The sequence below is a fragment of the Salvia splendens genome, chromosome 9, assembly GCF_004379255.2.
Source record: "Salvia splendens isolate huo1 chromosome 9, SspV2, whole genome shotgun sequence".
NCBI lineage: Eukaryota > Viridiplantae > Streptophyta > Magnoliopsida > Lamiales > Lamiaceae > Salvia > Salvia splendens.
This window is the reverse complement of record NC_056040.1, coordinates 3,258,666-3,270,815: the sequence shown is the minus strand read 5'-3', so window position 1 is coordinate 3,270,815 and position 12,150 is coordinate 3,258,666. Positions and strand designations below refer to the sequence as shown.

General features: G+C 40.8%; 1 protein-coding gene across 3 annotated transcripts; it reads left to right on the top strand.

Annotated features, from left to right (window-relative positions):
• Nucleotides 1–7,539: 7,539 nt before the first annotated feature.
• LOC121747216 (calmodulin-binding protein 60 A-like) lies at nucleotides 7,540–11,184 on the top strand. 3 transcript variants are annotated; one of them, XM_042141215.1, is made up of 9 exons: nucleotides 7,540–7,728; nucleotides 8,347–8,470; nucleotides 8,678–8,733; nucleotides 8,856–9,325; nucleotides 9,441–9,604; nucleotides 9,813–10,013; nucleotides 10,092–10,386; nucleotides 10,465–10,535; nucleotides 10,628–11,184. In XM_042141215.1, exons 1-9 carry the CDS (start codon nucleotides 7,595–7,597, stop codon nucleotides 11,012–11,014), a joined length of 1,902 nt encoding a protein of 633 aa, XP_041997149.1. In that variant the 5' UTR covers nucleotides 7,540–7,594; the 3' UTR covers nucleotides 11,015–11,184. The 3 variants fall into 3 exon arrangements, with proteins under 3 accessions (XP_041997149.1, XP_041997150.1, XP_041997148.1); XM_042141216.1 differs by having other exon boundaries at nucleotides 10,593–10,743; XM_042141214.1 differs by having other exon boundaries at nucleotides 7,541–7,728; nucleotides 10,604–11,184.
• Nucleotides 11,185–12,150: the final 966 nt, after the last annotated feature.

Here is a 12,150-nt window from a genome sequence, read left to right as displayed (position 1 = left end):
CGACACGCACAGAGACAGACAAAACACACAGACAAAACGCACAGAGACAAACAAAGACCAAACAAACCAAATAAAGCACATTGACCAAACAGGACTCAAGACTGACTGACCGGACTGTCTCTTACAAATGGAACTTCTTGAGGTTGGAAATGTGCCATGTTCGGGGTACCTGTTCTCCTGACATGTGAGCCAATTTGTAAGACCCTTTGCCGAGGACTTCTGACACCCGATACGGACCTTCCCATGTGGGTTCGAGCTTGCTCAGCTTTTCTGCTCGGCTTACTTCGTTGTTTCTCAAGACGAGATCTCCCACTTGAAATTGCAGCTTCTTCACCCTTTGGTTGTAATACCGGGCTACTTGCTCCTTGTACTTGGCTGCTTTTATGCATGCCAATTCTCTTCTCTCTTCGGCAAGATCTAGCTCGGCCCTCAGTCCGTCGTCATTCATTTCTGCTGAGAAGTTTAGAGTTCGGGGACTGGGTATGCCGATCTCCACCGGAATCACGGCTTCAGTGCCGTACACAAGACTGTACGGAGTTTCACCGTTGGAGGTTGTGGGTGTAGTTCGGTAGGACCATAGGACTTGAGGGAGATTTTCTACCCATTGTCCTTTGGCTTGTTCTAACCGAGCTTTTAACCCTTTCACCAGGATACGATTTGTTACCTCCGTTTGTCCGTTTGCTTGTGGATGAGAGACCGAAGTGAACCGCTGTTGAATATTCAGCTCTTGGCACCAATTCTTGAACGTCTTGTCGGTGAACTGAGTCCCGTTATCCGAGATGAGGATGTGGGGTATGCCAAATCGGCACACTATGTTCTTCCAGACGAAATCCAATGCCTTCGAGCTCGTTATCGTAGCTAATGGTTCAGCTTCCACCCACTTCGTAAAGTAGTCCACGGCAACGATTAGGAATTTTATTTGCCGAGGAGCTTGTGGTAGTGGCCCTACTATGTCTATTAGGGCTGACAATTTTTGACACGACACGATAACACGACACGAACCGGCACGAAAATAATGGGTTTGGGTCAGAGCTTATTGGGTTCGTGTCCTTATTGGGTCGACCCGTTAAGGACACGAAAATTTCGTGTCGTGTTCGTGTCGTGTTCGTGTCGGGTTCGTGTTATCCGTTAACAATACGTGTTCGTGTCGTGTTCGTGTCGTGTTCGTGTTATCCGTTAACAAATAATATTTTAATATTATTAATTCTTATTATTTTCATTTTTAATAGGTTTAACTGTTATCAGGTCGTGTTGTTATCGAGTTGTTATCGTGTCATCTCGTGTACGTGTTGTTATCGCGTCGTGTTGACCCGAATTGGTTCGTGTCGTTAATGGGTTCGTGTCGTGTTCGTGTCGTGTTCGTGTCTGAGGGTTTCGTGTCGTGTTCGTGTTCGTGTTTGAGGTTTTCTTAACGGGTCGTGTTCGTGTTTGTTGTTATCGTGTTCGTGTCGTTATCGTGTCGACACGATAACGACCCGACACGCACGATTTGCCACCCCTAATGTCTATACCCCATTGCATAAAAGGCCAAGGGTTTTGCATAGTGGATAGATCGGTCTGCGGCATCCTTGGGATATTTGCATGGATTTGGCACTTCGGGCATGTCTTGACGAGCGGCACTGCTTCTTGTACCAAGGTTGGCCAATAATATCCCCATCTTAGAACTTTTTTAGCTAAAGCTCTAGCTCCGATGTGGCTGCCGCACGATCCTTCATGAACTTCTCTGAGGATGTAGTCCGTCTCTTCTGGTCCTACGCACCGCAATAACGACTGGAGGTAAGACTTTCTAAAGAGGACTCCTTCATGAAGTTCGTACCGAAGTGCTCGGCACGTGATCTTCCGAGCTTCTCTCTTATCCTCGGGCAATTGTCCTTGATCCAGATACTTCAAGATCGGCGTCATCCAGTTCGGCGAGCTGGATACTGAATGTACCTCGGCTTCATCAATGCTTTGATGCATTAATTCTTCCGCCTTTGAGCTCGGATCTGAGGCCAACTTACTTAAGGTATCTGCTCGGCTATTTTCCGCTCTGGGAATGCGGATTATCCGAAAATAGGAGAAACTTCGGCTGATGCTTTGCGCTTTGTCCAAATACTTCTTCATTCTCTCGTCACGAGCTTCACTTGTACCCAACATGTGATTTACTATGACTTGTGAATCACAATGGACTTTGAGAGATTTGACGAGCAGACTTTGCGCTAACTGGAGTCCGGCCAGGAGGGCTTCGTACTCGGCTTCATTATTAGTAGTGGGGAATAGGAACCGAAGTGAGTAGGTTACCTCGTGTCCGTCGGGAGCGACAAGTAAAATACCAGCTCCACTTCCCATCTTGTTTGAAGCTCCATCTACGAATCCGCTCCAGCAGTCCGGCGGCTCTTCTTCGGATTCCAAGGGCTGTGCTAGTTCGGCATTGGCAGAATTTTTCTGTTCGGCAATGACAGGGATTGCTTGATCGAACTTGGCCTCTGCAAGAAAATCTGCCAAGGCTTGTCCCTTGATGGCTTTTCGAGGTAGGTACTCGATTGAGTGTTCTCCCAGCTCTATGGCCCATTTGGCGATTCTGCCTGATGCTTCTGGCTTGGTCAAAACTTGCCGAAGAGGCAGATCGGTTAAGACGCATACCTTGTGAGCATAGAAGTATGGCCGCAGTCTCCTTGCTGCATTTACTAACGCCAGAGCAATTTTTTCCAGAGGTTGATACCTTGTTTCTGGACCTCTTAATGCTCGGCTTGTAAAGTAGATGGGAAACTGCTTTAGGCCTTCTTCTCGTACAAGCACCGCGCTAATGGTTTGATCGGATGCCGCTAAGTATAAGAAAATCACTTCGGCATCTGTTGGAGCAGAGAGAATTGGAAGCTCGGCTAAATAACTTTTGAGCTCGTCAAAAGCCTTTTTCTGCTCTATGACTTCAGAGACGATTTAGTCTTCTCGGCAGGGAGAGCGTCAATAGTTAGGATTACTCCATCATATTGCGGCTCGTTATCGTCTTCGGGATCCCGTTGCCTTTTCGGATCCTGAGGAGCGCAGTTCGCACCTCCCTGCTTTTTGTTCCTTTTCGGCTGCTTGCTTTGGTATTTTTTTAACGTCCCTGCTTTCACAAGGGCATCAATACCTGCAGCCAAATGTTGGCACTCCTCGGTATCGTGACCGTAGTCTTGATGGAAGGAGCAATATTGATCCTGAGGTCGGCGCGCGGCCGATTTCGTCATCCGCCTTGGTTTTTCGAACATATCGGAATGTAGTTCGAAAATTTCCGCTCTTGACTTGTTTAAGGGTACGAACTGAGCGAGCGGCTTCTCAGGATTGAGACGTGGCCCCAATCTGCCTTGTACCGGTGCCCTTTGAATTCTTTCAAAAGGAGTTCGGCGAGGAAGCCTCTGATCGCTATGATCGGGCTTCTTTTCGTCTCCTCTAGATGAGCTGTCTAAAGACCGTTTTCGACGGTCTGCCTCATCGGCACGGGAGAACTGGTCCGCAATGTCCCACATCTCTTGAGCTGTTTGCGGACTGCATTCCACGAGCTTTCTGTAGAGAGCTCCGGGCAGGATTCCATTTTGGAATGCCGAAATGACAAGTAGATCATTGAGATTATCTACTTGTAGGCATTCCTTATGGAATCTCGTCAGGAAATCGCTGATCTTTTCGTCGCGACCTTGACGTATAGAAAGCAGCTGAGCCGAAGTAATTCGGGCTTCCGCTTTCTGAAAGAACCTCCTGTGGAAAGCATCCATTAGATCTCGGTAGGATCTAATGCTGCCTTGAGGAAGGCTGTCGAACCACCTTCTGGCGTTCCCGATGAGCAGCTCGGGGAACAGCTTGCACATATGGACCTCATTGAGACCCTGGTTCGCCATATTATACTGATAGCGTCCCAGGAAGTCATGAGGATCCACTAGCCCGTCATAAGTCATTGACGGTGTCCGGTAGTTCCGCGGCAAAGGAGTTCGGGTGATATCGTCCGAGAACGGAGTCTTTAATGCTCCGTACATGGCGAACCCGACATTTCTTCGGTACGGAGGAGATGGAGTTCTCCTGTGGTTCCGGTACCGAGGAGGAACAGGAACATGTCGGGGTTGAGGATTCTTTCTCCTGGAAGACACGTCACTACTGCGGTAGTGACTTTCATGTCTGGATGAGGAGGGAGAATCCGCCGTTGTCTTCTCCGGCTGTTGGCTCTTCTGCAGGAAGGTTAAGAACTCCTCCTGCTTCTCGGCCAAGAACAGCTTGACAGCTTCATTTAAATCGGGCTGCTGGGAAGACTCGGTGCGATGACTCCTGGAATGGCTTGTTCCTTCTTCGTGAGAACCGGAGGTAGATGTCTCCCGAGGCCGTTTTTCAGACCTGCGAGCTGGACTAGCTTCCTCACGGTTATCACGAACGGTATTATGGGTGTTATGTGATCTGGTATGCATTTTTTTTGGGGTGGAAAAAGGGTCAAAAATTCGCTTTATCACAAATTTGGTTCTCTGTTTCCCACAGACGGCGCCAGTGATGAATCCGCGAATTTCTGATGTTAGTAAATGCAGGAAAATGCAGATCACGACACAGAGAATTTACGTGGTTCGATTTACTGAGGTAAATCTACGTCCACGGGAAGAAAAGAGGGCAGAGTTGTATTGCTTGATCTGTTTTCTACAGCTTACAATACAAACTTGCTATATGATCTTTTTATGTCTAGAGAGCTCTTAGAACTTAACCCTATCTATCTGATCTGGGTTCTATTTATACATTGAACCAAGATCGTGGCATGCAGCCATTTACTAGGTAGTGGATGTCGTGGAGATCGTGGCGATCTTGCATGGGTCCACTATCCTGCATGAGTTAATGACTGCTTGACACCACTAAATAGATCGTGGGTGTAGTGGAGGTGGAAATCCTGCATGAGTCCACTATCTCCTAGTTCGGTCGGATACTGAGACCGAACTGCTGAATTATTGCCGAGCAGCTTTTGCCGATCTGAGAGTAGAGCTTGATGCCGACCTGAGAGCAGAGTTTGATTGGTTGGCTTTTACCGAGCTGTAGGCTGGGGCCGAACTCTTTGGTTGTGCCGAACTGAACTCTTTAGTCATGCCGGACTGATACTCTTTAGTCATGCCGAACTGATACTCTTTCTTGGGCTTTAGGCTGATGGGCTTTACTGCTGTTGGGCTTGCTTAGTACGTACTCCATCATATTCCTATTGTTTTAATTAATGAAGAATTTGAGAAATATGTTCTCCAATCAATTGCGACGCATCCATAGAGACGATGGACTGAAAGTTGGTCGTCATTTTATTCAAACTCAAACCAATTCTATTTATTTAATCTTGTTTATTTTTTAATCATTATTACTATGATTGCCATTCTAGATTCTAGCTATTTTATGAAAAATGTTTGATTCCAGTTCACCACTCATTTTCTTTTCCTTTTTAGTTTATTTGGTTGATCATTCATCAAAATTTGGGATTTTCGATTGTGATTCTTCACAATAATTTGATTTAAGTTTGGTCTGAAAATTGTTGATCTATTAGAAGTTGATGATTGGTAGGTGTAATTAGTGTTTATTGATTGAGTTTTAAACTAAACACAAAATTTAGAATCTTGGTATTTTCCCAAATACATTAAAATTAAAGTAAAGTAAAGTTTCTAAAAATCAAAATTCTAAAAATCATTTTTCTAGAAATCATTTTTCATGTCAATTTTATTTTTCCGCCAAACAAACTAGTTTGCCATTATTAATGGAGCAACTTTTGTAAGCTGAACACTTATTTTTTTTCAAATCAAATTAAAAAAATAATGGGCCAAAACATTAATTTTCAAATAAAAACATAAAGTGTAAATTCACATTATATATGCACTTTTTCCACACGTTGTTGATTAAAAAAACATTTCCGTTATGGCAGTTGGTGAGAACTGAAGCCAATCATAACCGTACAGAAAAGATACTTCCAATTGTCCAATAATAACGAATTTTTGCTATTTATAAATTATAATCACAAGCCAATCAAACAACTTATTTTATCTGCAACCCAAATTTAAGGGCACGCGTTCACGAGCGCGTGAATCAATTACTCGTACGGGGCGTGTATGCATTATTAAATTCATTTAGATAATGGACGGCCCCGATTGGCTGAATTGGTCAAACTTTTCGGCAATGTAGTTTTATATTCTCTCGGTCCCCATCAAAGATGACGCCTTCATAACTGGACGAGATTTTATATAGCTTTATTTTATGCATTAAATAAAGAGAGTAAATTAAAAAATAGTGAATAAAGTAGAAATAAATGTATTTTTAATTTTAATAATGAGTCATCTTTATTGGGACAAACTAAAAATGAAAATGAATAATCTTCGGTGGGACGGAGGGAGTATTACTCCTTCCGCCCCACAATAAGAGTCACATTTTACCATTTCGTTTCGTCCTACAATAAGAATCATATTTCACTTTTATCATAACTGGTAAGTAGGTCTCACATTCCACTAACTCACTTCACTTATATTTTTTTTAAAATCAATAAAAAAATGAACTTCATATTCTACATTTTCTAATTCATTATTCTTTATATTTCTTAAAATTCGTATCCAAACTAAATGTGACTCCTATTATAGAACGGAAAGAGTAAAAATTACATACTTATCTAGGGAGATGATCAAAATAAGTATGTGTTTAAATCCAGAAATGCAGACCAAATCTTGGCCCTAGGATTAGATGATCTAATGGTCAATAATTAACCAAAAACACGGAAGGTCATAATTAAGCAATTTTAGGTCATATTATAATATTTGGGTTTAGTGTCATGCTAAGATCGTTTTAGGTCATGCTTTGTTAGCATGACCTAAAAATTACCTAATTATGACCTAAAAGTGACCTAATTATGATATTGTTCTGCGTTTCTGTATTTAAATCTAGTTTTGCATAGATCAAAACCCTACTTATCTATTTATATATATTTCGATCAATTAATTGGGTTTGTATGGAAGTTTTTTTTCAACATGATATCACTAATCACTACACCTTAGTTCAACCTAAATTAATGACATTGTCATATTGACAAGGCAAAGCTGCTTTCACCGTGATGATTAAATTCAATATGTTCCATTCTATTCAAATTGGTTTGATCGGAAATCTACTCCCTCCGTCTCGGGCTACTCGCTCATTTCCTTTTCGGCTCGGAGATTAAGGAATGAGTGTATAGGAAAGTAAAAAATGACGGCTATAGGTGAAATTTTTTACTAAAAATGGAAATAGTGCAAGTAACTTGGGACGCCCAAAAAGGAAATAAGTGCGAGTAGTGCGGGACGGAGGGAGTATTTGACATTTATTATTGGCAAGAGAGTTGGAATGTACCATCGTTTTTTTAACAGAGTCATTTTACTATTTTGAGAAGTTTCAAGTTAATTGAATTATTTCTATTTTATGAAATAGTAATTATCCCTCTTACTTTCACATCCGTGCAAAAAAGAAACGTCTCAATAAACAAGGAACTAGTAGTTCATAAATTTACTGCCAAATGAACTTGTAAAATTACACGTAGGCCTCAACAATTCCAATGTAGTCGAGTGTGTAGGTAGTATGTATCACTCAATTCAACGCGTTTAGGCCGCCACTTTCCGACATGTATAAATACTTCCAAGATCAAAGCCATTTGTTGTTAGTAGTTGCCAATTTTGTGGAGATGGATAGTGATGAATTCGAAAATGGTGGTTCATCAGAGCAGCTTGGGCAAGCTCTTGATCAAACCGTTAAAAGGTAGTAAGTCGATTCTGACAAAAAATTCCTCTTTGATTTGGGTGTTTCTTATTGATTTACTTCTGCTTACTTCATTTCTTCTTTTTTGTGAAGTTGATTCATGAATTCAGAACTTACATGAGCTTGTGTTCTTATCTGTATATAGCCGTTGACTTACCTTTTGCTTAGGTCGAATCTTCAATTTATGGGTTCTTGATCTTAATTTAGTGGTACCATTGTGTGTGTGTGTGCGTGTGTGTTTCTTTTCTTGCTTTGTTTTTGAATTGTGTGTGATTTGGGCTCAGCTTATTCAAGGAGAATTGTTGTTATCATCACTTTTAGAACTTAGACTAAATTCCATTTTGCTTTTTTGGTTTCCCTTTCTGATATGTTTTGATACTATTCCAACTTTCTGATTCATCATACTTTTGAGGATCTAAAAGAACCTCATGTGGATTCAGATGCTGCCCAATTTTGGCTTTTAGAAAGTGTATAATACTCTCCTTGTGTTTATTTAATGATTTGTCCAATCTTTTGATAAATAGAAAGCTGGAAGTTGCCATAATTGGGAATCTTTCATTTATTCATTCTTGATCTTATTGTTTCTACCTTGCTTGGTTACTCCCTTTATGATACTAGGATACTGGAGAAACAGATTAAACCTATGATGTTAACAATGGTTAGACAACAAGTAAGGTCAATGGTTGTCACTATCTTTCAACAAGAGATAGGGCCAGTTGTTGAGGATCTAATTCGTAGAGTGGTGAGTTTCGCGTCTTCTTTTCCGCGTCTTTTTAGTGCTATATTTCCATTTTGTAAGAAGTTTTCTCAGCCTATTGTAACTCAAGGTATAAAGTAGCTTTCTTGAAATCTTCAAGTTGTTATGAAGCTCAGTGTTTTTCAGTCTTAAGAAATTTATCATGGTTAATCTGAGAATTAAGGCTATTTTTTTCAATATTCTTTGTTTTAGGTAAAAGAGGTTCTTCAAGAGCATGTTGAAGTGAGGCCTTCGAATGGAGGGACGCGGTGAGAATTTACCTAATTGGTTATCTCTTATATTCCAATCAACAGCGCTGACAGGATCAAGACAAAAGGCCCATACTTGTGGTTGATAATGAATTGTTGTATCGTTTCCTATGTGTTCATAGGAATGACTTGCCAGAGGAAAGGAGTTTACAGCTGAAGTTCGTATATGATCAAGTATCCGACACTGTGACAGGCCAAGAGCTTAAAGGGATAAACAACGAATGCCTGAAGTTGGCTCTGGTTGATTCCGATGGGAATATCGTGACCTGTGGCAGTGGCTCTGATGCAAAGGCGGAGATACTACTTCTTGACGACAACGGCGATGGTGGTGAAGATAACATAAGTCTTGAAAATTTCGAGAGGCGCATCATTCAAACGGGAGAAAAGAAGAAGCCTCACTTTGCTAAAAGTGTCTATAAATCTCTCAAGGAAGGCATTGCAGATTTGAATGATCTCAAACTGGGACATGACAAAGACCGGATTAAGAAGTACAGCTGCAGGCTTGGGGCGAGGATCATGCAGAACCTTGACAGAACCACAGTGCTAGAGGCATGGACCGCACCATTTACGGTCATAGATAAGCATGACAAATGTAAGTCGTCCACAACACTTAATAACTCTTTCATTTATAGATTATGTAAAGATCAAGAACATTAAAATTTAATCTTAAAGAAGATATCCATATAACAGCTGGTTTCCTTTTGCAGACAATGACAAACATCCCTGTCCATCTCTTTCTTCTGAGGTCTGGAGATTGGAGGGAATCGGCAGGAATGGCAAGCCATGTGATCGCCTGAAAAACGAAAGCATCAAGACCGTGCAAGATTTTCTCTTTTGGTTCCATGTTAATCCTGAGAAGCTCCAAAAAAAAGTAATAGCCATCGTCCACTCTTTATACTTGTTCGATTTACCAAGTGTTGTCATCATATTTTGCTTGTTTGTTGCTCGTGCTATTGTTCTAGCTCTACAATTGAAATATATGCAAACAACAATCTTCACACTAAGAGGGCATTCGATGCTGAAAAAATATGCTCGTATATATCGCATGAGAAATATAAATTCTTGTAATATGCGTACAGATATTATGTGTTGGTGACTGCAAATGGAAGACGATAGTTAGTCATGCTCAGAAATGCAACATTGATTGTAAAAGGATGTTTTCTCACAAATCTTCAACCGAACCTCAAACCTGTGTTATTTACGATGCTGTGGGAAAACTCAAGGGTAGTATCGTCGAGTCCCACTTTGTTCCAATTGATGATATGCCTTCTGATGAAAAGGTGGTGCCCTTTTTGTGAATACATTTCTTTTTTGCAACTGTGGTATCCCCTACTAATGAATTGTTGAGTCCTAAATAGGATCGTGCACGTGAGTTACTCAGATATGTGTTAGAGGAACCGTCTGCATTTGTAGAACGATACGCCTCCTCCTTGGAAGACGAAGGGTCCCTTTTAAAGAAGTTTCCTTACAGATCATTGCAGCACAGTGGTCTCACTGTTTCTGAAGATATGAATGGAAATCATACTTCATCGTCTCAGAGCATCATCGCTGCTAATAACTCGTATGCTTGTGGGCCTTCCGGCTCTCTTGGATCAATAGAAATGGGAGAGCTATCCAACTCTTGCGCCTTTCCTACTGATCTTCATACATCAGGTCAGATCATCACTACATCCTATAATTAGTGTGTGCCATAACTAGTTAGATCTTTAATCTGAAGTTGTTGAATTCCAGATTACGAGACTCCATTATGTTTCGAGAACAATTCTTCACCAATAAATATGCTGGTATCCGGAAACGACAAGGTATGCCTTGAGATAAGCTCCCTATTTTCAACATCATGACTCATGACTGATGATCAGTTGATGAGCAGTTGCTAGCATCTCCGTGTATGCAGCACACGGCCGAGATGGGTGGAGGGTCGAGCAGTGGACGCTCAAACGCCTCGTTTCAAAGTGCAAGGGGGCAGTGGGCTGACGAAGAGCTCTCCTATCCTGCCCTTCTCAGCCCAGGCCAAGTGCTTGCCGATTTCAACAGTCACAACGCTCATGGTTGGCTGTGGTTTGAAGAGGAGCTCCCCCACTGTCCTGGCTCTCCCAGCTCAGACCCCACGCTTTATCATGCTGCTGACGTTGAAACTCATAACGCCCGTGCACATGAAGACGAGACGTGTGGGGCTGATCTGCCAAAGGGGTTGAAGAAATTGTCCAGGATATGGTCCTCATTTAGCAAGTTGATGTCCGGAGACGCTGGTCCTAGCTGCAAGAAAGGGAGAGTTGATTAACCATGTACATAGCAGCAACTCCCACTCTCATGCTCACAGAGTTAAGATTCATATTTTTTTATTTGCAATTCATGTTGCCATTTGATTGTGTGTAAATATGTGGTCTCATTCAAAACTAGTCTGTTTATCTGGCTTTGGCAATCAATGGTAATGTTATCTGTTTTGTGGAAGGTTTCTTGGTTAGATGGTTGATTTTATCCTATCGTTTAAAGCAATTACTCGAAAAAATCAGAACTTTTAGGTGATTAAAATACAGTATTATTGGAGTTATGTTAGTTAAAAAATAATGGGGTGAGAGAGGCTCGAACTCTCGACCTCAGGATTTCTCTAAAGCTATGAGACCTACGCGCTAGCCAACTGCGCCACCACCCAAATACACTTCACAAATGAATACAAATAATTTATTGACAATCAATTAATTATGAAATGATCAAAATATTCTCTGATTTTTTACAAATTACTGTTTCCCCGACCTCTTAGTGGCTCCGCACTTGCTGTTCAGGTTTGCTCAAGATAGAAACACGAACCATAACGGTGAACGCGAAAATTTTAAAGTTTGAGGTGGGGCATTTATAAAGGAAATCAATTTTTTTTTGAAAATAGGCTTTTTTAGCCTATATTTATGAAGACAATAATCAGATGGTTTTCCGAGAGACCAAATAGTTGGTAGATGATCTTTATAAAATATCAAAAAGCATGATAAAAAAGCAAAAGAGAGAATTTAATTTTAGGAATAAAAAAAGTGGACTTTTATCAACCGTATTAGTGGCTACCGACCTAATTATTATTTTGAAACTCTTAAACTAGAGGCGCCAATTATCAACCAAAAAAGTTCTTCACTTAAAAATTAAAAAGGTCATAGTTTAGGGACAAGTGTCTTTATCATAATCAAACTAAACTTTAATTTTGATTAATTATGAAAATCTTATTGGATTATCTGAGAATCTAATCAAAATAAATTGTGATTTTAGAATCCAAAGCTTATTTATTATTACTATATTTATTATGTATTAAAAATTTACGTAATTAATTTTAGAATTCACATGAATCTCAGATCACGTATTAAAATAAGAATTCAAAAAAGAAATCAATGCGTAGTTTTGATATTTCACTAATGTGATTTTTTGAATAAATGT

Coding starts and splice junctions, on each gene's coding strand:
- LOC121747216 (XM_042141214.1), top strand. CDS start 7,595: ATGTATAAATACTTCCAAGATCAAAGCCATTTGTTGTTAGTAGTTGCC. Junction 8,734..8,855: donor CCTTCGAATGGAGGGACGCG/GTGAGAATTTAC, acceptor ATGTGTTCATAG/GAATGACTTGCCAGAGGAAA. Junction 10,014..10,091: donor ATATGCCTTCTGATGAAAAG/GTGGTGCCCTTT, acceptor AGTCCTAAATAG/GATCGTGCACGTGAGTTACT.